Source organism: Apium graveolens, chromosome 4, assembly GCF_009905375.1.
Source record: "Apium graveolens cultivar Ventura chromosome 4, ASM990537v1, whole genome shotgun sequence".
NCBI classification, from domain to species: Eukaryota; Viridiplantae; Streptophyta; class Magnoliopsida; order Apiales; family Apiaceae; genus Apium; species Apium graveolens.
In genome coordinates, this window is record NC_133650.1 from 202,067,776 (window position 1) to 202,094,113 (window position 26,338).

Genomic DNA, 26,338 nt, shown 5'->3' on the forward strand with positions numbered 1-26,338 from the left:
ACAACCCGTGTCGACCCCGAAATCTACGAGAAACTCAGTCATCTATGAGTCACTTTCCATGTTGCACACAAAGTCTTTCGATGCGGGCCGGCCTGGTCACCTCGGCCCGCACCGCCTTCAAACAATAAATATAATGTTACCTCTGTTTCTATAAGATGTGGGCTCATGAGCTCAGCCCGTGTGTGGGCAGCTAAGCCCACCTCGCATGAAGGCACCTGAGCCCACCTCGCGTGGGCACAACCGAGCTCAGCTCGCATATGAGAGCCCAAATGACAAATGTGAGCTCACCTTACATGTGTGAGCCCAGCTCTCATGTCATCACTTGAGCCCAGCTCGCATGTTTGAGCCCAGCTCGCATGTTACGAGCCCAGCCCGCATGTGCTGACCCAAGTCATATAAATTCATGGTTCTAGCCCACACACGAGAGTCCAGCTATTTAGTACACCCATAGGGACCTGTTTAGGGCCCATGGCCGAAAGCGGGCATAACAGAGGTCTTAAATGGACTACATATTATTCAACAATATCCATTTTTAATTACTTGTAGTTATGAAAGTGTTACTTTGCATAACTTGTTTCACACATGAACAACATTCCCAGACTCATATGACCATTTACTGGAAAATGTTGTAGACAAAAATTACTCTTTAAATGGAACTTACTCGTAGGGGACAGAGTATGGATTTTATTGACAGTCTATCACTGTGTGTTGATTGATGATCATATGGTATGGTATGGGTCTGATAGTCACGCTCTATCTCGATTTTTGGGGAAATGGAATCAGGTTCATTACAAAATCAAGCAGTTTCTTTCATCTTTCTCTAAATGCTAAAGGGATATGGATAGACAACTATGGTTTTGCATCTGGTGTGCCAAGTTTCAGATGTATAAATATTCTAATGAAACCCATACGGTTACAGGACCCAAAACCCATGTTCTATATAATCAAAGAACATTGAGAGGGAGAACTGCAGATACTAAACATCATCAGAAGATCAGAAGACTTTCGGGGCCTAAACCATTATATATGATTCTTATGAACAGAAGAAGGCTAGTTCTTGTTATTAGTACTACACTAGAAGCAAGGAAATCCAAATTAAATCCTGTGGATTGATACTTTCTAAATATTCCATGCATAGGTATGTAAGTTTGCTCAGAGGACAAGACCTCTGCACATACATGATGACAGTCAAGTATTTAGCTGTAGATTATTATTTATTTATTTTAGCACCTAAACTTGTCGACATGAATGTTGCCTCTCGCTGTTGTTTAAATTAAAAATGATACACGGTCTGAAATATGAAGCTTTGGACATAGATATCTTAGTGACAAAGACTCTGGTTTATATTAAGGTACCCCTAATTCCCTAGTATTTTAATCTAATAAATATTCGGACGGTTCAAGTTTTAGCAGTGACATGTGCAGGATCATCTTGACCCATCAAGATCCTGTTTGTCTTGAAAGAAAACAGTATCATGTAAATCCGTTAGACAGAATATTTTTTTTCCCTGGTTTTCCAGTTGTCAGTTGGTATGGAGTGATGACAGAAACTCAAGAAGGACAAAATTGTAATTTACGAATAGATGCCTTGTAGTGACATCTACCTTGATTATCCTCTAAATTGTCAAATTCCCTTCTCAATAGTTTATATATTACAATTCAAGAATACTACAAACCATGTCTACATACGCATCATCTAAATAATTGCAACAATAATTTTGTTTTTTTCATCAGAGAAAAATTCAAATGGCTGCTTTGCCAAGGTCTGAAGTATCGTTTAGAAGATCAGGATCATCAGGTCTAGTATGGGAAGACCAGAAATATTTATCAGGAGAGCTCAAGCCCATAAAGACCAAACAAGATGATGATCAAGATGGTGTGAATCATAAAAACAGAAGATCGGATGAACGAAAATCGTATCGGACAGTCGATGTTACATCCACAGTTGATCCTCCATCTCCTAAAGTCTCTGGTTGCGGATGTTTTGGGAAGCCGGCCAAGAAGACAAATAAGAGAAAACCTTCTGCAGGCCATCGCAGGTCCTAATTTAATCTGGTTTCGAATTTTTCTGTATTTTTTTTAAAAACACATACCAAAGTATATATTGTATCTTATGGTCTGCATAATGCATGATGCAACTTTTGGTAAGTTTGCTGTGATTATATGAGACTAAAGATGAATTTCAGTTTTCAGAATTTATGTAAATTAGACTCATGCAGTCATTTGTAGTCAGCTTCAGCTTCTTTATTGTTACCTGCCCTTTATTTTCTTGAATTTGGCCATAAAATACTGTGATGATATGTGTTTATGCACGGAATGTGTAAATCATTGTTTTTGTTGTTATTTAGTGATTGTTATATTACTAATCTGTTGCAGGTTTCAATTCCATACATTTCACTAGAATGGTTGTTAGTTTTTTATTGTATTAGTATGTTTTTATTTATTTCTGATGGTGAGTTGTAGAAAAGGAAGATAGTCCTAATAATTGATTGCAGCTATATACAGTAACTATATAATTGTCAGCAGTCTTAACAAAAATCCTATAAAGAAGTAAAATAAGTACCGATAGACTACGTGAAATAAAAACCTTCAAAAACATGGAAAAAATATATTAAATATTTTTATAAGAAGTTAAGCAATCTTCCAAATAACTAAATAACAAGATACATAACCCCAAAAATTATACCAAAATATTTACAAAGTGGGATAACGCGGGGTCTTATATTATTATCAAGAAAATTACCATTTATAAAGTATTTGAGAAATTTTTTTGTAATAATATTTGGGACCTCTTTATAACTATTTTGGTACAATTTTTTGGTTACGTAGCATTCCTCTTCCCTTTTAAATACGTAAATGACTGTATTATTATTATTCAAGTTTCCCTGATATGGCTGCCAGTGCTTACTGGAATTTTCAATTTTACCAATTGCTCTGTTTCCATTGATAAACCACCGAATAACAATTACATGCAAAAAGATTAAAAGAAACGCTCGCTTATTGAAGTAGTTATTCCTTAATGTGGATTGCAGCCATTGATTCATACTACTGTTAGCTTCGGCTGCACACTGCAACTGATGGCAGAGCACATTCGGATGGCTTCTCCGGCAACAAACACCACGGGTAAGTTGTCACAGTTACAAATTTCAATCATAAAGCCATCTGGATCGTGGAAAAAGATTTGATCTACCTCAATTCCACCTTCTTCTACTCTAGCCTTCACATACTCTATCTCCATCTCTTTTAGCTTCTTTTCAACACCTGCCATGCTTTCACACTAAACATTTCATCAACAACAAACTACTATGTTAGTTCATTCAGATTTTGAAGATTACTATTTTCAGGGTAAAAAATATTTGTATAGAAAGCTTTATTACTTGAAAAGAAATGTGATTATCCTTGGGATTAATTCGCCTAGTGTTGGGCAAGCTCTCCGGGTCTTCCGATTGCAAAAGATGAATACCAATATTGTAATTGAATAACCTGCATGTTCGCATACAATCAATAATAGATGAAACGATTCCTATTGAGTAAGTATGATGGTTAGATAGTTTTCAGCAAATTAGGATAATGTCAACAAACATAAGGGTTTCCTTATATACAAACTGATTTTAGCCAACAAACCGGTGATTTGAACTAGTGATATCGTGTCGATGATTAAAAGTACTTTTCGGACATGATGATTAAAAGTAGTATGTGGAGATGATTTGATCAGCAGAGTTTGCAGGCTAAAATGGTGTACAGTTGAACAAGACCCTGCATATATACACACGTTCAAACGTACCAAGCTCCTTCGAATTCGAATGATCCAGGCCTTCTGATAGGGATGAAGCCTAGGACGTTTTTGTAAAAATCAAGTGATTCTGTCAGTGATGTACAAACTAAAGAGATGTGGTTCAAAGACTTGAGTTTCAACTGATTTCCCATATTAGGTTGATCAACTAACTAAGCATGCACCACAAACCACAAATGAAGCTAATTTGCTGGGAGTAATGCAAGCAAAAACTAGAATGGCTCTTTCTTGATTAAGAAAACTATGAGAGTAAGGAAGCTATAGAAGCGCTGATAATGATTGAGTTTAGTGTTTTAGCAAAGCTTAAAGCATACTTATACTGAAGCCTATGTGATGGAGTGGTGGAATTATTGATTATAATCAAATACAGCAGGATTAAGATGTGTATGGGTATTAAACATTACAAGTACACGTAGACACCACGTTGATTGGTTGACAAGAGTATCCAACTCGAATTTTATAGCAAGTCGTGGATGAAAATGTATCACCATCCATGTCACCCTTACGATACAGACAAAAATGGAAATTGTGTACAGCTGGCTGCTTCATACACTCAACATAAACTACATTACATGAAGCTACAAGGGTGTCAAGGGGGTCATACAAAACTTCAATATGCAGATTTCTCAATCAACCATATATGTGCATGTGGATTTTTGAGTGAGAGAGAACTTTACCATTTGTACTTGCGCACATGGCATATCTACCAAAGAATACGGAAGGCACGTATATAATAGATTGTATAAATTTATTTTTGTAAAGACTAAGATTAGTGAGTATTTATTCATAATTTACTGCATCTTTTACGTGAGTATTTTATTAATAAAAATAAAATAAGCCTCTTAAAAGAGAAGAGACAAAAGAGAAAGGGTTCTTAAGAAGTTGTTGAAGTTTGAATTTTTAATATGCTTTTATATTTTGATTTGAAAATTTGTTTGAATAAAAAATGGGAGGTACTCTAACCATGAACAGATACCGCCTAAAAGTTAAATAAGGGCTATATAATATCGCCACGTTTCAGCTAATTTAGAAACAAATGTGACGTGTAGTCCCCATTTTTTGATAGATCAAGCAGAGATTTCATCATACTATCAAAAATCATAATGGTATTTTAATATAATAAAATGCAGCCATCATAGCATGATAACTGTCCATCCATGTTACTCAAATGGTGAACGATGTCCGTCTCTTTGAATCGCAAAAAGGTTTTATTGCTACGGTGCACTTTGGCTACCTTCAACAATTAATATTAAAACATCAGAGTTAACCCCACCAAATAAATAAAAACTCAGAGCTAAGAAACATGTAAGCAAATATTAGAGACATCGGGTTACACAAATAATATTTTGGTGAGAGATGATACTAAAACCCGTCCATTAACCCTAGTTAGATGTCATCATTTTTATTATAATTGATTTTAGTTGATTCCGTAGTTTTGCAAATAAAAAATCATATATTTTTTTTTAAAAAATACAGTAATTTTTGACAATTTTTCTTGATGTTTCTCGCCAAGCCAGAACTCTTTTCACTCGAGCCGCCGTAAACTTTGATATCGCATACCAAATAGCGGATGTAAATCTCTCCTAAAGTTCAGTTTCTTGTAAATCTCTCCTAGTGTCTTTTACACACACAAGGACACCATCCGGCGGCTAAGGTGTCAGTTTTAGAAATTTTAAAATAAGTTATTTATGATATAAAACTAATTATTTATGATTTAAAAATGATTTATAAGTGATAATTAGATTAATACTATAAGTTGTATCAGTATTAGGATAAAATAAAAAAAATACTTAATAATAGAACAAAAATAAATAATTTTTAAATATAGTTGTATTGATTCATGAATTATTAATTAGGAAATATTTTGAAACAAATATTTTAACACTAAAGTTAATAAAAAGGTAAAAAAAATTAAATTAATTTAAAATTAAGTTGAGAAAAAAAAATGTCGTTACTAACGTTCAACTTATTAACTTATAAGTTGTAGTAAATTTAATTTTCAAGTTGGATCAACAAACACAATACGGACTATAAGCTATAAGGAGAGTCAGTAGAGACTTATAAGTTATAACGGTCTTACAAAAAATATAAGCAGCTTAAACAGGCCGAAAGTATCGTATGCTCGCAGTATTCTTCTGGTGGTCCTGTTAAAATTAACCAAAGAAGTTTGTCCAGGCACAGCTGCGGCTGGATAAAAATAGGCTGATTCTGATTTGTATAACAAAAGCTTTCACAATATAAGTTTATCTTTTAATTTAACAAATTCTTCTCAATACAAATAGAAAACATTAGTGTTGTATCATACTTTTCATATCAAAACAAGATTACGGAGTACAATATTAAATTATTTCCGGCTCTACACTCCCTGCCTCAAACCTCATTATCGTCAGAATTTGCCTCACTACCTCTGCATCCGGCATTATATCCATAACAGCGAATTCTCTGTACTTCACTAATTCGTGCACAATCACCCGTTATCCGGATTTCAAGAATTATATGGCCAAAATTTAGAAAATTTGATTAGATTTCAGGAGATCACGGCTCAATCTTAAACCAGGCAGGGAGATATGGATGGAGTGTTCAGCCACATAAACAGAAACTTAATAGCGAGTTCTGTTTATCAGATATGTTTGACGACGTAATTAAAAAAACAAGAACATGATGAGCAGAACTTAAGAGAAGTAACTACCAATTGCCTTGTAATATTGCAGGGGAACTTACCAGTACAAAAAAAAAATTCACATTTTCGCAAATCATGGTCAACATTAATTAAGGTTCTCTTAAAGAATGTGCATACAACTTAAACACTACATCACAAGAAAATATATAAAAAAGCAAGACACGGAGATTATTCATTCGCCCAACCAGGGTATAGTGATATGTATGCTACCGGCAAACAGCCAATTATTTCGTATGTAAATAATGCAAGTGCGCATACATGTCATAAGGACACAATTATTGTTATGAAGGAACTGCTACACAAACAAAAACCAAATTCAAACAAGCAATGCGTGTGAAATACCAAACATCCAACAAATTCCACCAAAAAACACATACCAAACATCAAACAAATTCCACCAAGAAACACATCCAACAATGAAAAATGAGAAATACTAAACACATGAATTGTACATGCAGACAGATGATCATAATCTTGAAGAAAATGTGACACACATACATACTATTTTGCATAAAGGCTTGCATTCTTTACAAAGACGATCTTCGTTCCTGATCGTGGAATATCATTTATACAGTAAAACAGTAAAATAATTGCACCGATGATCAACCAACAATTCAAAGTTTCCAATGTAACTGCATCAATACCGTCTACAAGTTAACAGATTCAAACTCCATGATTAAAAACAATAGACAAAAATCTAACATTTAATCAGAACTACAAACACGCAAACATCTTCGTATTACGAATTCAAAAACAACCACATTTAACAAAAACAAAGGGTAAATTCTTCACAAAGATTCCAACACACTAAATTTGTCTGCACATATAACTCAAAGATACCAACAATTCAAAATTTTCATCATCACAACTACGACAAGTCAACAAATTCCATGTCTCCTTTAAAAAACCAACAACAAAAACAAAAACCTGTAATTATACCTCCCTAAACCAACAAAAAAACCGTCCACATTACTCACTATTAAATTGGAACATATCGCTTAATCGCCTGCTTACCAATCCCAGCAGCACCAGCAGCCAATCCACCAATAGCACCCGCAAGCACAGGCGATCTCGCTCCTTTCGTAGATTGATAAATTAAACCAGTCCCTAACCCAGCCACCACACTATTCACTAAATCATCCGTCCCTCTATAATGCAAAACGGTACTCTCCAACCCCGAAAAAATCAAACCCAAAAACCCCAAGATTATTCCCAAATTTCCGACCCGTATGCCCCCCCGAATTCAAAACCCGATTAATCCTCAACTTCAAAGACTCCCCTCTGTCCGCAGAATTAATCCCCTCAACTGACCCTTTCAACCCACCAAGTACAGCTCCGGCTAAATAACCCGACCCGGTATAATACTGCAGATTCTCACTCCAAGAACGGCGTTGAACGGCCGCTTCTTCGTGGAAAAGATACTCCGGCGATGTGGGTAGTTCGTAAAGCTTGTGAATTGGAGTGTTGAGGCTTTGGTAAGGGTGGTAGTGACGCGTTGTGGGCTTGTTTTCGGTGGGATTTGCCATCGCTTTTTGATGGGGTTTTGAGATTGGAGAAGATGGGTAGTTTGGGTTTGCGAATATGTTGATGGGTTTTGATTTGATCGACGGAGGAAACTAGAGAGAGGGAGAACTCAAAGGAAGGTGCTTGGAATGAGGGGCCATAGTTAGGGTTTAAGGAAGATCAATACTTGTTTTTTTAATTGTTCTGCCGCTTAAATTTCATTGTTAAATGTAGTAAAAAATTACTTCATACAATAACATGAAATTACAACTTTGACCTTTCTTTGTTTTTTGTGCAAGGGAGGATTTTAATGCCCCTCTTCTTGATGTTCATTAAATTTTAATTTCATGTGCTTTTATCGTAGGGAACAAATAAAATAATTTATTATAAATTGCTATTGCTTTCATTACTGTATATTTTTTTTTCATTAGGGTAATTATGTATTGGCTAATGTAATTCCATGCCACAATTTTTTACACAATATTTATTAATTCAATTTTTAAAATTTATTATGTAATTAATTTGATTTGAATATATATTAACTATAAATATATTTGACATATGAAATATTTAAATATCCAGATAACAAACTTTTATTAATTTCACTATTTATATTTTCTTCGGCTTGAAATTAGCACGAGTTATCCAGTATCGCAATCTTCATTATTCGTTTAGTTTAAAGATATGCTTATTTGAAGCATATTTTAAATATTATATTTATATTAAAATATTATATTGCTCACATATCTCAAATGATAAGTTCTAATTTTTTATATCTACAATCATACCAATCATCAATAAATAAATAAACAAACTAATATCAAAATTATTACAGATAGTAAGTTGCTAAAAAATAAGTTTAATTACGTATTATTGAACTTCAAACATCTAGATTATAAATTTTTATTAATAACGATTATAAACAACCAGTCCGGGAACACCAATAAAAAGTTCCCCCAAAAACCTAATACACACAAATCAGCTAAACCTAGAGCAAGAGAGTCTGGACTGCAATAAGTCTGCACTCAAATGCAAATCAATCCCGAAAAATAACTATAAACCCCAAAACAAATAAGATCAAACACAAATCATAAACCCGGACTTAACACTATAGTCCGGACTCAAACACAAAACCCTAAAACACAAAAACACCCTAAACCAAAATCAAACACCAAAAACTAAATACAACAGATTTATATACATATATTTAAAGCCGCGAACGCAAGAATGAACATGATATTCATACCAAAACAAAAACAAGTTAAACACAAAAGATCATACTATAGCGAAACAAAAAGAATACAAGAATGGAAAAAGAAAACTTACAAGCACAGAGATAACGAAGAGATTGGGGGCAAACAAGAAACGACAATAACCTTTCAAGACCTCCTGTGACAAGCGCCGGAAAAAAGAAGGGGAAAAGAAAACACTAGAGAGAAGAATTGTAGAAGAGTAAAAAAGAAAAGAGTAAAGGGAGAAGCCTTTTATAAGCACAGTGAATCCTAAAAGCCCAGCCCACGCAATCTGGGCCGTCCAACCGTGAGATACATATACGCAGTTATATATATAGACAGTAATAAATGGCAATCATGAATACGGCATGTCTTTTCAAAAAAGATAGCTGTAAAAATTTAAATCATTGGGGGAAAACCCCATAACCGTTTTGACAACCTCAACACAATCCGGACTGGAGGCAAGAAAAGCTCAACTTCTTCTAAAGACAATCTACCTTAGTCCTGATTGGCCTTCATCAACACAATCCGGACTGGGAGAAAAAAAAACTCAAATTCTTCTAAAGACAATCTACCTTAACCCGAATTGGCCTACCTCAACATAATCCGGACTGGGGGCAAGGGAAGCTCAAATTTTTTTAAAGATAATATACCTCAGTCTGAATTGGCCTACCTCAACACAATCCGGACTGCGGGAAAGGAAAGCTCATATTCTTCTAAAGACAATCTACCTTAGTCCGGATTGGCCTACCTCAACACAATCCGGACTGGGGGCATGAAAAGCTCAAATTCTTCTAAAGATAATCTACATTAGTCTGGATTGGCCTGTCTCAACACAATCCGGACTGGGGGCAAGGAAAGTTCAAATACTTCTAAAGACAATCCACTTTAGCCCGAATTGGACTACCCCAACACAATCCGGACTGGGGGATAAGAAAAACTTAAATTATTCTAAAGACAATCTACATTAGCCCGGATTGGCGTACCTCAACACAGTCCGGATTGGGGCTCAGGAAAGCTCAAATTCATTCTAACAAGCAACAAACTAAACAATATCATCCTTACTCCCCCATCCTGAAAATTTGCATAAGGGAGTGTGGGGCACATGATAGTACATATAACTCCTATAAGGACTCGGTCCAGACTCCCAGCTCCGTCCAGTCCCGCACACCACTAGTACAGACTATCTAGTACTGACATCCCAACATTGGGAAGTACCAGCACGTGAGGCACATGTCCAAATGCGTGATAGGAACAGTTGTCATTGATCAATCATGAGTGCAATGAGGGCACGTGCCAGGAGATCCTTAGAACATTCATCTACCATTCACATCCTGACACGTGTAAGGCATCCATCCCAACCAGTGTCCTCCACTCCTAAAACCAACAACTACAATGCAAAGGTACCAACCCCTAAACCCCCTCATTAGGCTACAAATAGCCTAAGGGGGAAAGGTTTTGGGGTTAATCACTCTCTTACACTCATATACGCACACAACCACCTTGCATTCATACCTATCTTCATCTTCCCCAAAAACAAGTTCTTACTTTCACACCGGAGGCGTCGCGGGACCCAAACCCCCCTTCCGGTGTTATTTTGTAGGAGCCCCACGACAGTTACACTACCACCGCGGTGAAGGATCCAGGCACGGCGTCGAAGAAGCATCCCAGCCGCCGGGAGTTATCAACGATATCTATATTTTCAGAGGGGGCCTCATCATCATCTTCACCGTTGTTAGGTCCAAAAGGTACATACAGAGAGAATGAATGTATGTTATTCATTTTTACTCTTTAAATATAGCGTATATTGAAATTATAAGACGAAATAAACAAACACAAAGATTTTTGGGTAAATATTCTTTTATTGAAAGTATAAATATCCGAAGGATTCGCTTACAACTCCTAATACAAAAGATTCGAAACAACAAGTATAAAAAGAACCAATACCATAGTCTATCAACCTAGATTTCTTTTTATCACTTTAAAAATCTATAGCTCTTATCTAATGATAATCAATACACATAAAGAAGCTATAAATGATGAATGTATCAAATTGTTAGTCTTTAATGGTGTGAATATAATTGGGTAGCACTTTCTCCGAGAATTAAATTCTGTAGAGTTTCGCTTGTAATAAGCTGAGAAGTTATTTTTGTTTCAATCTGCTTCTTGATTGATTATATAGCTGATAGGGTGGGCGAGAGAGCGAGAGAGAGAGAGAGTAATATTTGGGATATAATGTGTAAGAACCCAAATTTTTGACATCGGTAAAAGACCTTTATGAATGGTAATATAATAACTTGAATTTTTGAGACCTTGTAAAACGTTTAATGAATAGTAACCCTGACTGATGGGAAAAACTTTTAAGCCCACACTATGTAGTGCATGAGAAAATGAGTTTCGGAGTTGATATTACGATTATACGGACTAAATGAGTGTATGTAAACGCTATTAGTTTTGGAAGAAAATGAACTTTGAAAAACGACCGTATTTATGACTCATCGAGGATTGCGGGAATCACAGTATAATTATGAGATTAAAACCATACGGATTTATATTCAAGTATGATAATTAAAAATATAAGGAATAAATACGAAAGGAATTACGTCACGAACCATTTACGATTAAGTATTACGAAAACGTTTAAACGACCGAGCGAACGCGTAAACGATTAAATAAACGTAACGCACTAACTAAACCATGGTAAGAAAGTAACCATGGTTACTTTATCAAATAGTAAGATAACCATAGGATGATCAAGCAAGCTATCCAAATAATGTGCTAAGGAAGCTAACACAAGTAGTTTCTAGGAAGCTACCTAAGATTTGTCCCCAAGATTTGTAACAAGAATAAATCTAGAATGCTATGCTAGGAAGATTATCAAATCAAGTGGAAGATCTCCCACCCCATTTCCTAGAATCAACCTATCAAAGCAACCAAGCTAAGCAACCAAGGGAAGCAAGTATAAATACCCCCCACCCCATCAAGCTTCCATTCGGCCCCTTGAAGAAAAATGGGAGAATTCAATTTCAAATCTCAAAATCTAGCCATGGTAAAATCATCCCATTAATTCTCAAGCTTCCTAGCAATTAAACTAAGGTAAGAAAATTCTTTCATCTCTTTTTATCAAGGTTTGATGGGTGAAATAAAATCAAGAAAGTCACTAGTGAATAGTGTGAATAGTAACTCTTCTTTGGTTTCTTGATTTTAATGGTGGTTTTAGGTTCCAAAAATCATACCAAGCACTTCCAAGCCTCCACCATCCTCAAGAACACATCTCAATATTTCAAGAAAGGTAAAAATCTTTGGCCCAACTTTATTTAAGATTCATTTTTAAGATCAATTTAGTATGTGGTAGAAAACTTAGTTTAAGAAGTGATATTGTTGAGATCTTGAAGTTTAAGTTAAGTAGATTTAAGGTTGATTGTTGTTGCCTCAAGAACATGATGTTCTTGAGAGGATTTTGTGTTTTGATTATGAAATGATGATTGTTGGTGGTTGTGTTAAGAGTTAGGGCGTAAACGAAACCCCGATCGTAAACGTAACTCCGTTAAAATCAACGAATCGTAACTTTAAGTTTCTGCAGAAAATCCCGGAGTTGTAAACTGTAGTTTCTTAAAAAATAACCCTTTATTATGATATTAAATGTTATAAGGATCGTTTAGGCGCTTGAATCGCTTGATTCCGATTTACGGATCAAAAGTTATGGTCGTTTTGGTAAAAGTGATTTACGCGACAAAAACTGCTACAAATCACGAACTTTGAAAATATAAAGGATCGACTTAAGAGTATTCATAAATCATGAAATTTTTACAGAGAGTAACATATTGAGTTTCATAACTGCCATAAAAATTTCAAGTGAAAACAATGATTTTTCAGTTTTATAAAAATATCGGAGCCAAGACCGCGCTATTAGAAACCGTAGAATCCATAAGCGGAGCCGACGACGATAAAGAGAATGAACCTAAGATACTTAGAAAAACGAAGTGACCATGATGTGAATAAGGACTTAAAGGAATAATAAGGGTATTATAAGTTGAGAGGGTGCATAATAAGTAGCGCGTGAGTGCGAGTCTCCGTAAAATAGAACGGGACCTAACGAATTGTGTTTATGGTTATAGATTTTCAAGCGGAACCTAGAGCATCCTCCACCTCGAGATACCCAGGCAAGTTTTCAAACCCTACCTTTTAAGAACTGTTGTGTTGTGAATATTTTACAAAACTGTGATATATGCATGAGATTGCATTAAACTGTTTTACGAAGTTTGAGATGTATTACATTACTCACTTGTTGATAATTTCTAGTATATGTTCATACCGAGTTCGAAATATTATATTTAGACCGAGAGCTGGTCGGTGTAAGCTTATAAAAACCCGGAGGTATCCCGGAGCAGTTTATAATTGAGAACGTAATGCTAGCGAGTAGCGTGGCATGTATATATTTTAGACCGAGGATCGGTCAGTAAAAATTTATGAAAACCCGGAAGTATTCAGAGGTGTTTTAATTAAGAATATTAACGCTATAGTAGAGCATGATGTATAAGTCGTAAGACCGAGAGTCGGTCAGTTTTGTTTTATAAAATATAAACCCGGAAATCATCCCGATGATATTATAGGACGATTATAAGTCCATAATAGTACGTTTTAAAGGGACTCAACGTCCACTTACGAAACATTAAAATACCTCGAACCTTTATTAAAACGATTTCCAAAGACCGTATTCCCTCAACTATACTTTATCGTTCGGACAAGAATTATTTATCTACTAATCATTTATTATAGAAGAAGTATTCTCCAACGCTTATTTATTCAAACCTGATTAATCATTAAAGATTATTAATTTCATAGTCATAAACTAGTTGAGGAATATTATTTTAAATATTCTTTTACAAGAGTAAACTTATTCGAGGTTAATTATCTATCGATTCTCATTTAATTATTTATTATTTATTAAAGGGTTTATTATTGATTTAAAAATTATAGATCCTGATTTAAAATATACTTCCTGATTTCAGAATATCATTCGAATAATTTCAGATCGTTGGTGAACATTATCCCGACTTATTTAATATTTTGAATATAGTTTCAAGGAGAAACTTTTCCCCCTTAGGTAATTATCTGTTGACAACGGTCAACTCACATCCTTAGTACTTCCTCCGAAATTCTCGAAAGTACATATATACACTTATATCTTAGAGAGATAAGCTGTTTCTATCAACAAGCAAAACGCTTGGGGAACTTCGATGTGGTTTGAGTTCTCGAGATTGATAGAATTCTTTTAAAGGACAAGGGAGGGGTAGACTCTGGTACTATGTGTGCTAGATGGACTACCAAAGGTACCGCAGGCGAAGGTACTCTGTGTACTCAGGAACTTGTGAAGTATGTGTATACCCGAAAATGGGACACCTAGCCCGAATGCGGCAAGGGTGATAACCGGGATACGAAGGTGTCATCCTTCTACTAGTAGAAAAGGTTACTTTATTGCAGTACGACTGATCATCGTATGCGGTGGCTCCAACGAATGTCCTATTCTTCCAATTGGAATTGTGATGCAATACCGTAACCCAAGCCTACGTGATGGGTTTACTATTAAGGTATTCGCAGGTTAATAAAATCCACTAAATGATTGTTTTCATAAGAAGGTGTGTATCACCAAGGAAAACTATTTTTGAGGAAAACGTATTTATCATATATGATGTTTTACTTGAGTTTATCATACGGTCATTTCATACTGTACACTATTATGCTGGGCATTATAGCTCACTCTTGCTTTCTTTTAAATGACACAACACAACAGATAACCAGTATGCCGATGTGGGACTTAGTCGCTTGCAGTCATGGGTAGGATCCCTAGCAGCTTTGTCTCAGGTGTGCTAGAGTATCAGATAGATATAAGATATCAGTCGTAATTATTGAAACTTCATGTAGAGGTTATAAATAATTGTTTGAGATCCTGTAAAGTACATTTGAGTGTAATAAAAGAAGATTAAATTTTGTACATCGTTTCTAAGGCTATAACTTGTGTGTGCGAATATGAGATTGGGGTTTGTTGGATTATTGAATCAATACCAGGATACACAAGAGTGAAGGATGGCGTGACGACCCAGATTCGTGACCCCGGATTTGGGGGAGTTACAGAAATGGTATCAGAGCATTAAGTTATAGTACTCAGAAACGAGAGTGTTAGGATTCTGTCTAGACGCGAGATTTCATAAGAGCTCATATAGAGTTCATCATTGGACTACCGGATGTAGCCTCAATGTGTAGGCTATGATAAGTTTATATTTGAGGTATTAGGGTATGACTAATGAGACCATTGGAGATTATCAGAATGACGAGGAGAAAAATTAGAATCATATTTGATTTGGAAAGGATGTGGATGTAGACCTTGGAGCTGAGTCTCCAGAGCATTTGGGGTAAAGACGATATTACAAACACCATATGTAAATTTTGATAACACGAGCCTTGATACTCGTAGTTCTTTATAGGTTGCCCGTGAAGGGGCATCACATGTGAGGATCATGAAGTCTAATTATTAGCATACAGTTGAGATTATTGGCCCAAACTAGTTGATAGTGTCATTTTACCAAGGAGGATGGGAATGTCGTATTAATCACAAACTCACCAGAGATAGTGTCCAATATACCCTTGAGGATTTTTATTTCCAGGAAGATTTGAATATGATATAAGAATGTCATCATAGGACGAGTACACTATGTGATATTATTAGTGCACTTAACATGTAAGGTTATGATGGTTTAGCTCAGAAATCGAGAGCATTGAGAATTGATAGCATGTCTATAATTAAATGGCATAAGATTACAATGAGCGATGGTTTGATCTTAGAACCTTTTAAAAGGATAGACCAGTGAGTCTAAAGCGGAATTCTTCGGTAGAAATGATGTCAGAGGTAACGTATATATACACGTAGACCTCTAATATATTCAGTAACGTATGTTCAATTACACACACATGCCACTGAACTTATGGACTGCATTGAGATCCCTAAGAGATCTCTTTGATCTGTTCCCAGGGGGAACTGACCACTTACAGTTAGTAACGGATGCGTGTATCAGGAAACTATCAACTTAACAGATGTTTTTGGAATATTTCTGAGTAAGGTCTTCGAGGTAAAACACCGGAATGACAGATATACGTGCGAAAGTCAAGATTAGTAAGCGATTTTAAAATGATGAGAAAGAGACGCTAGCTGAAATATGGAATTACAAAGACGAAGAGGTGGTATCATCCTCAGGATGATAATAAAGGGAGTTAGGATAATCAGTGAAATATTTTGGCACCTACTCACTGTCACGTTACTCCCTCCAAATCGTTGATCATTCGTATTGCCTTGATAAGTTATATCAGACAATCCTTTTCGTTCCCTACTTTGAACTTCTGATGTGACCATCTTGAATAGTCTTTCTCCGCATCAGGACTTGTTCAATTCTTTTAGTTAATCCATGAACTTTCATTCATAGATTATGATCTTCTTGATCAACTCAGAGATATTTATACTTCATTTCAATTATCCAATAGATTTTTTTTATATATATAAATTTTCCCTCAATTCATCGATGAATATTCATAATGAGCATCCTCATTTGATCCTTCTTTCATACTTACTCTTTCAGTCGAGATTGTAAATATCTAATAAATTATTAAAAACATGGATGATCAAATATCCATATATTCCTGGTGAATCCTTTTTCCTCTAATTGGGATGAAATTATATATTGAACTTTGAAATCATAGTAAGGGTATCAATTTGATATTGGTATTCCAGTTCAATTTCATTTAAAGATCTGATAAAGTATGTGAACTAGGGCACCTATGAGTGTATCCTTTATTTGGAAAGAAATATTTGATAAGAGGCTATCGATTGTTCTGATGCCAAGACCACTCGATTCAGAGTTATAATTGTCTTTCTCGGCCCAAATTTTAAAAAAAACCCTTTATTTCAAAATCGTCACCCAGGTACCCACAATTTCTTCAGTGGTTACGATGTTGAGATTTTTACAAACAAACTGAAATATGCCTAGTTGCATATGTTCTCATGAATGACTAGTTAATTGTCCTAACTAGTCAAAATTTTAATTAATACGACAAAAGCCTACCTAATCGTCCTAGCTAGTTGCTATGGGCCAAACCAATTGTGCTGGCCATTTTCTTAGCCGGTTGATAATATTGCTTGATATGGACTAGTTATTATTTTGCTAGTTCCACTTCCAATAAAATTTTGATTATTCCATAATGCATTATATATGCCAGATTTAATTTTCAAAGAATGATTTAATTGAGACCTAACTAGGTCGCCCACTCAAATGAGAATTCATATTCAGTTTTATGAAATATTTTGTTCATGAAATATTTTATTCTTATGTTTGTATAACGAATATCCAATTAAAATTACAAAGTGATTGAAGAACAATATACTTCCTTATTTATTAATCATTGGATAAAATTCCTTCTTTCAAAATAGCACCTCTTAGAGACCTCAATGGTTAACCTTTGGTTGAGGATGTCATTCGATATTTCTTTCATTATTCGAGAAGAAAAGTATTCTTTCAATGGGAAAATCTTACAAGTATCATTCGTATGATGTTATTATTCAGCAATCATTGCTTTCAATGGATATTCTCCATAATATCACAATATAGAATTCTAAGGACAGGGAAGGATAATTCTTGTTATATTCTTCCTTCCAAGTTATAAAACTTCTGAGTGTTGCGACTCTTTTATTCGTAGCTCATTATTTGTTCAGATGTTAGATTTTGAAACCTTGTTAAGACTGTCTAAATTTCATCGATATCGTGAAAATCTTTTTCCAAGGCTAATTGCCTTCCCAATAAAGAGAGGTATAGTTGAGAACCGATTGTTGTAATATGTGACTGAAAACCCAGTGCTATGATGGTACAATCGGAGCATCGTGAGGAGTACGTTGTTTTAAAAAAAAAGAATACCATATTTAGTTATTATCATAAGTATCTTTAATATGGTATAGAAGAACGAAAATAGGGATACGACGTGATTAGTGAGGTACACTTCTATGAAATATTATCGGGAAAGGTGCTAATAAATTCGGGAAAAACCAAGCATGTATGAATTTGAGGAATAAGATTTTCTAGAATTGAAGGCAAAGTTAGTAGCAATCCCGTGCTAGAATTACTCAACGATAAAAGTAGGATATTGCATGAAGTCTAATGATATGTCTACGCAGCTTAAGGACCGTGACATAAGGCTTTCTAATAATAATCTAGAATAATTGAGATAAGGTTCAGACTGAAAGGGACAAAGAGTTTACTTATGAGAAAATTTTAGAATTTTTTTACACTGAACACGAGATAGAGGCTATAGTCAAATTGATCAAAGGCCATGATTAAGAAATATATTATCATCATGGAAAGGCCAATGTGGTGGCCGACACTTTAAGTAGGAAAAGATATATTGAGGATGACACATCTCAGAATAACTGATGAAAAGGATCGCATGAAAAGAACGCTTTATTACTTAACAAGAAGACTCAAAGATGCCTAAAAACGTAAACGGATATTAGTCGTGACAGAATATGTAAGGGGATGCCATCGAGTAGGTAAGTAAGTATTCGACATAGTTGGAAAATGAAAACGGAAAGGCGAGGGTTAAAATTTTGGCGATTTCAAATGACCAAAATAGGGTTAAGAGTTAATTATAATAAATTTTGAAGGAGGATTATCAAGAACCAAGTTAGCCATCATGCTATTTGAGGATTTTGGGTGATAGATTAAATAAGACCGCTTACTTTATTATGCAAACGATAGATGCCCACTCTACAAAATTGATATGAGCGCGGAAAAGATAATTGGGACAGAGAGACCCTGTGACGACTGTGCCACGCAAGTACCCAATATTTAATTAACGGGACTATTTCCCAAGATATTTTACGAAAAAGAACGGACAGAGGAATGACTAAGGGTTCTCAAATCGACAAGTAGAATGAGAGGACTATCCTGACCATTGAAAATATAACTAGCGGCTTACCTTTTATTTATAAAGGTTTGGGGAATCGCCTATTGTTGACAGATAATTCGTGTAGATGTACTTACCACGCTAGATAACGAAAAATAGTCACTGATATCCCTTACGAAGGGCAACGTGAAAGAATGAAGGATGTCATTGTCAGAACTGATAGAAGACAAAGAAGATCGTACACGCCCTATAAAGGCCACTGGTAGTAGACACCAATAAACGTGAATACATCTAAGGCACTAGCGAGAATAACAAGTACGACCCAAAAAGTGTCGTAGTACTATATATATTATACGGGGAATGATTAAAGAAGTCTGACCGATGACGGAAGCTGAACGTTGCACGATCCTAAAACGTGTCAATAAATTGCGTATAAAATGGTGCTTTCTTCAAGACGGCAACAGGACGAGGATGTGCCTTACGTTACCACGGGAAGAAATGTTAAATTTGGCGCTAAGCGTGTAGCAGGAGACGAGCGTGTAGAAATGCAACGAGAACTTCTTATATAACTTAATTAACAGAGATGATGCGCCCAAAATGGGAAAATGTTAAGGAATGAAACTCTAGCACTAATAGGAGCGATGTAGGGGGAAATAAATAAGTTGAAAGATGATTCCAAACACTAGAAGATGCGCTAATCGTCCATGTTATCAATTTTTAAGGGAAATGAAGTGGCCAGTTGACGTTAATCGAATTATCGACAATAACGAGTTATCATGCATGCATTGGAACGACTACAAAGCTTTGTACGGAAGAAAGAATCGTTCTCTCTTAGGTTGAAATTGGTAAGCGAAGGATACTATACCATAGTTGAGTCAACAGACCAAAGGAATTCCTAAAAGTGGCAGCCCAGGACGAACAATAGAGATATGCGGACCAGGGCTATAAAGACAGAAAGTACGAAGTAGCAGACCAAGTATTGTTGAGAGTATCTCCCGAGGAGGGAGTGACGAGATTCGAAAGAGAAAGAAATATTGAACCCAAAATTTATTGGATCAGTTAAAGGATTAAAGGACTAAGAAAATTGACTTATAAATTAGCACAATCGTCAAACGGTCACTAAGTTTATAACGAGTACCACGAATCGAGATTAGGAAATTTAACCGTCAAAACTAAACATATTGTTAGGTCCCAATGTGTTTGTAGAAGGGGGGGTTGAATACAAACAGTACCGAATAATCGAATTAAATGCGGAATAAAAAATGTGAAACAAAATTCAAGTTAAATAAAAATATTATTAAACTTGAAAGGTGTTACAACAATTGTATCGATTACAAGGAATTAATCTCAAATTAATTATCACAAATCTAGAATAAATTCGACATGAACTTTTTCTATTTTTGTAATAAAAAGATTCAAATGCTAAACGCAATTTGAGATTAAGTTCTATGGATTTTGATCCGCTAGATTGTTACACAAGAACAAGATAAATAATTCTAGTGGTTTGGATTTAACTTTACAAACTAGAAATGTGATCTTGAATTAAGCAGATGAAAAATGGAATGTTTCAGAGGCGGCTGCTTTTGCTTTCTGTGTTCTTGTTTTGTGTTCTGTGTTGGATAATGTGAATGAATGCTTCTGCTTCTTTTAATCAATTCAGCCGAATGAAATGAACTGGAATGACAATCCCATAGCTGGTAGGACTTTCGGTGAGACTATCCTTTGAACGAGCAAGACAATCTCAACAGCTAGCAAGACTTTCGGTATGACAATCAAATGAACTAGCAAGACTATCAGAATGAACTAGCAAGACAATCCTCCTACCAGTGTAACTTTCGGTGAGACTATTGAAAATGGCCTGGCATGACAATCGGTATGACAATCCTGATTGTCATGCTAGTTCATTTTCAATTGTCTTGCTGATTTAATGCAGATTTTAATCCAATTAAAATTCTGAAAAACCTTAATATTAATTCAGAATTAATTAATCAATTAATTTAATTAATCAATAAATTAATCTTTACAAATATAATTTATTTTCTTAATTAAATTATATGACTTAATTAATTAATAGAGAATTAATACTAACCCTGAGCAGCAACCAATCTTCTGAATATCTTCTGAAAATCACTGAGAATTATGAATCAATTCCACCACTTCAACGTTGACACTCGATGTACTGTCTGGTTCATGAGTGACTAACTTCCGTGACGTTTCTTCATGTCTGACTTTGATACTTTAATTTTCTTCAGATTAAATCCTTGTAATTAATGATACTCTGACGAGATCTCTGTCACTTGATTAAATCCACGATCTTGATTTATATCACTGAGGCTTGATCAATTTCTTGAACTTCTTCCATTGAATTAACTCCTCAAGTCTGTAGATGAACCTTATTTCTGAATCCTTTGACAGATATTACTTTGCGAGATCTCTTTGACGGTAGATCCACTATTTACTTATTACATTCTTATTTGAGTTGAGTTGAATCCTCGAATATACAAATAGGCCTATGACATTTGACTTACAATCTCCCCCTATTTGTTTGTTAGACAATAACACACAAATACCTAGAGAATAACTCAACTAACAAATAAGAAAAAGATATAAACTGAAATGCAAAGTAAATAGTAGAAAAGTTTTTGGAAGACATTTAACATCTTCCAGATTCCAAGTAGATGTTCCTCTAGACTGAACATATCTTCAAGTAGTTCCATCTTCATTTGTACAACCACATTTCTTGTTGAGAAGCACATATCTCTCTTGCTTCTCCCTCTATGAGAATCAACTGATTAAAGAAGATCACCTTCGTTTACCACCTCTCCCGTACAATAGGATCCGTAGATAAAAACCAATGGTACTCCCCTTTTGAAAACAGCTTCTTCCCTTACTAGAAAATCACCTTGTGTTTACCACCTCTCCCGTACAATAGGATCCGTAGTTACAAACAACAATGGTGTGGTGTAGTGTACATATGTAGGATCTTTTTCTTCCTCCCTGCTATTTCTCCCCCTTAGTTGAGGAATCCTCCAAACTATTACTTAAGCTTTTATCTCCCCCTTAAAGAAGGAATGTATGCCATCGTCTGAAGGAGTTCTCATATTTCACTTGGTTGGAAAAGAAATAACAAGTAGTTTCTCTTTCTTCCTCACTGTGAGTGTGTGATTCTGTTTAGTGTACCTCACATGTGTTTCACTCTTCTCTCCACTCGTGTTTACACTCATTCTCACAAGTGTATCACTCTTCTCTCATAGCTCCATAATCCAGCTGCACCTGCAAGGAAAATCACCTTAGCCATCCTTAAGGAGGTCATAGGTGGTGCAATGGGAGTTCGCAAATCCCCATCCTTGTTAAACTCGTCAGATGAATCTGAGTCATAATTTACAAGTTTCTAGTTTCTCTTTTAGGGTTCCAGATTTGAATTCTGGGAAGGTAAACAATGATCCAAAGAATTTAGCATAATGATCAAGGTTCCCTTCTATTGTCTGTGAAGACATTTCCTTGTGACTCATCAGGTAATATCTGAATCATTGTCAACAAGTTGCCGATCTGCGCCTATGTCAGATCCACTATCCGCAGATGCATCCAGGGGATTTAAGCCTGGGGAGGTAGACACTGACCACTGACATATGGCTTTTGGATCAGTATCCTCTCCTAACACCTGTAAAGACAATTGGTCCATTAACGAACCTTAAACAATCGAATCTGACCTTAAAATGGTCGAAACTCTTGTTTCTGTCAACTCATCCTTTGTGTGTGTAAACTTTCCTTTTGCATCAAGAATTGTTTATATTTGAAGTGGTGACACTACATCGGATGCCTTGGCCGACAGGCAAAATTCAATAGACGCACCCTGTTGAGAGAATGAATCTAGTAACTGTTTTTGTGCCTTTTCAGCCATTACATCTTTTTGAGAAGATGTATGGGGGCTAGCAGTTGTCTCGGTTTAAATACTACTCATCTATGTAGGAGACAGAGCTACTGGGTTGACTACAGAACCTTCCTTATATGGTGCACTAAGGCACTATCTCCCTCACGCTCATTCATACTACATTTAGTGGTAAGAGAGTGTTGGTTGGTTTTGTTTCTGTGTTTGTCTTTTACAGTCTGGGATAGATGTTGTGGGTTTTCAACCTCATGACTGTCAATAAAAGAAAGTCATTGGAGACTGAACCTGTATCACAGAATATATGGTAATAGAGAGAAAATGATTTACAATAATGATTTCAAAAGATTTTACATGACATAAGAAATCACTAATGTATAAAGAAGTTTGAGTTCAATGATAGCATTATCAATATATCACTGCACATATAAAACAATATGATTGTGCTTAGTGATAAGAGAGTTATAAATATGACGACTCTACTAGTTCATATAAAATTATAACTTCTGTTAGAGTGTCATACCATGTCCTTGACGATTGCTTGAGTAGTACACTAGTTCATACCAACCTGAAGTGAGATTGTGAAGAAGAGATTGCATAGTCCAATAGATCTGCAACTGCAAAGTCCATGAACTGAGGTGCATTGACTTCCTCTTTTGACTCACCAACCAGGAGTACACTTGTACACATCTTACTAGAGTCCAATTCCAAGTGTAGTGTGCATCAGGTGCCTGATATGTCGTAATATTCTCAAGTCTCGTCACTGGTGCTATATGTTAGATACTGCTTCCTGATAATAACCTAGCACAGTATACAAAATTTCACTGATAACATATCCAGCTTGCAAACAGCCATATCCCTCAGATAAATCTTTGCTGTTATCTCCAAAGGTAACCAGGGGGCCAGCTTTCTCAACCACATTTGATAGCAGGACTCTATCTCCGGTCATATGTCTTGATGATCCACTGTCAAGAATCCACACTACCAGTTATACCTGTTTAATGCCCTGCACTATAAATGGATTAGACCTTCTTCGGAACCCAAACTTGGTTGGGCCCGACATACTTGTAGAATTGTCCTTTGTCAGGCAAAACAACATTTTTAACTTTAATGGTCTCAACTTTCTCAATGACTGAACATTTGACCTTGTAAACAACTTTAACAAATTTCTGTTTAAGCTTAGGCACAAATGTCTCCTTTCTAGCCTTAGAAAGACTAGTAGTCTTAGACCTATCATGCTTCTTGTTATTCACATGCTGACGAGAAGTAGTCTTATCATTAGAAACATGCTTACCATTAAAATAAGCATACATCATATTAAAAGCACAAGACATACAATTAGAAACACCACATGCTTTATGAGAGATATTAATAGCAGGCAATTTATGCATGGTAGACATGGCATTTTTGTTATCCAACTCATGTGTGTCTGAGTTAGTCTCAGTTGCTTTCACAACTTTGACTGGAACTTTCGACACACTCGACTTGGAAATAACCTTCTCATTAGCAAGATCTTCAGCACGTATTTCTTCTTAAATAACAGAAGAGGTCGCATCAAATGGTTCAGCAATTGATGGTTTATAGAGGGGTTCATCAACACCCTTAAGCAAATGTGGTACTTCCCTCCCTTTAGCACATACACGAGGAGGGGAGTTTATGCCTAATTCTCCAATAGCAACCTTGTAATCATAACCTATTCCAGATGTTTGATTAACAGATTGCTTACTGTATAACTCTTTAGCCTTCGAACAAGAATTGAAGTAGGCTCTAACCTTAGTCTCAAGACCGGTGATCTTATCTTTGAGAATAGTTTTGAGTTTTCTATAACAGTCAACTCTATTCTCTAGAAAAGATACTTGTTCTTTTAATTTGTCTTGATTAATATGCACAAGTCTTAATTCATTGACCTCTTTCTCAAGGTCTGTGATCTGTAAACTTAACAGTTCATTATCACGACGTGCACAATCTAAGTTACCTCTTAGATGATAAACCATTTCAGCATCAGAAAGTTTTACCTCTATTCTTGACGATGAAGCTTTTCCATCAATAGCCATAAGAGCAAGATTTCCTTCATTTTCATCTTCACTGTCAGTATCATTCCAGCTTCTTCCCTTTGCCAGATAAGCCCTTTCAGAGTTCTTTCTTACTTGCTTTGGCTTCCTACATTCTGTGGCAAAGTGTCCCAACTTATTGCAGTTATAGCATCTAATGGTGCTCCGATCAACCATCCCTGTTTTGTATCCACCACTGCTGGTGTTAGAGGATGAAGATCCACCTTTCTGGAATTTGTTGTAGTTGGACTTGTACTTAAGCTTGGGATTCCTCTTGAATCTGACATGGGAGAATCTCTTGACAATTTGGGCCATTGACACGTCTTCCAATTGCTCCAGCTCTTCCAAGGAATAAAAATCATCAATTGATTAATTTGTAGTAGGAGGATCATATTCCGCTACTAACATATTTTCCTCAGCCTTGGAACACTGTACCATTCTCTCCAATTGTTGAGATTGCTGTTGTTGTTGACCTTCAGCTACAAGTGCAGTAGATGTGCTGACCATTCTATCCTTCCCGTAGACTTCCTTCTGTTGAATCTGCTCCAACTCATAGGTTTTTAACACTCCATAGAGCCTGTCCAAAGAAATCTCACTCAGATCTCTAGCTTCTCTAATGGCAGTGATTCTATGTTCAAGATGAGTTGGCAGTGTTAAAAGGAACTTTTTGTTGACCTCCCTGATTGAATAATATTTCCCATTTATGTTCAGGTTGTTGATCAACGCATTGTACCTCTCAAACACTTCAGTAATTCCTTCTCCTGGATTTGATTTAAAATATTCATACTCAGAGGTTAGGATCTCCAACTTGTTCTCCCTAACTTCCTCTGTGCCTTCATTAATCACCTCAATAGTTTCCCACATGTGTTTGGAATTTTTACAGTTCATCACATGTCTGTTCATCAAGGGATCAAGGGAATCAATTAATATTAATTGAAGGCTGGCATCCAAGAAGGCTTCTTCTTTTTCAGCAGGAGTAAAATCTTCAGGCTCTTTTGGATAGGTTCTAGCTTTGGTAATCACAACATCATCTACTATCACCTCTGGTTCAATAACCATCGGAGTTTTTATCCCCTTCTTTAACAAGTTTGAATATCTGGGATTTGCCACTTGTAAAAACAAGAGCATCTTCTTCTTCCACATAATATAATTCTCTTTATCAAATTGTGGAATTTTAACGATTCCAACTTTTTGTGAAGTCATTATGAATTTTTGAATGAATAAAAATTCAAGGAGTTAAAAAATCACA

The 26,338-nt window shown here is 35.7% G+C and overlaps 2 protein-coding genes and 1 long non-coding RNA gene across 3 annotated transcripts; 1 reads left to right on the forward strand and 2 right to left on the reverse strand.

Moving 5' to 3' along the window:
- Positions 1 to 1,745: 1,745 nt before the first annotated feature.
- Positions 1,746 to 2,045, forward strand: LOC141719279 (MAPK kinase substrate protein At1g80180-like). Its single transcript, XM_074521656.1, has one exon. It carries the CDS (start codon positions 1,746 to 1,748, stop codon positions 2,043 to 2,045), a length of 300 nt encoding a protein of 99 aa, XP_074377757.1.
- Positions 2,046 to 2,697: 652 nt separating this feature from the next.
- On the reverse strand, positions 2,698 to 4,500 carry LOC141720551 (glyoxylase I 4-like). The gene is made up of 3 exons (XM_074523029.1): positions 3,784 to 4,500; positions 3,377 to 3,482; positions 2,698 to 3,276 (listed from the first exon to the last, which is right to left on the reverse strand). Exons 1-3 carry the CDS (start codon positions 3,924 to 3,926, stop codon positions 3,040 to 3,042), a joined length of 486 nt encoding a protein of 161 aa, XP_074379130.1. The 5' UTR covers positions 3,927 to 4,500; the 3' UTR covers positions 2,698 to 3,039.
- Positions 4,501 to 5,998: 1,498 nt separating this feature from the next.
- LOC141720552 (uncharacterized) lies at positions 5,999 to 9,489 on the reverse strand. Its single transcript, XR_012574428.1, has 2 exons — positions 9,302 to 9,489; positions 5,999 to 6,405 (listed from the first exon to the last, which is right to left on the reverse strand). It is a non-coding gene; the product is annotated as an uncharacterized LOC141720552 (long non-coding RNA).
- Between the last annotated feature and the right edge of the window lie 16,849 nt (positions 9,490 to 26,338).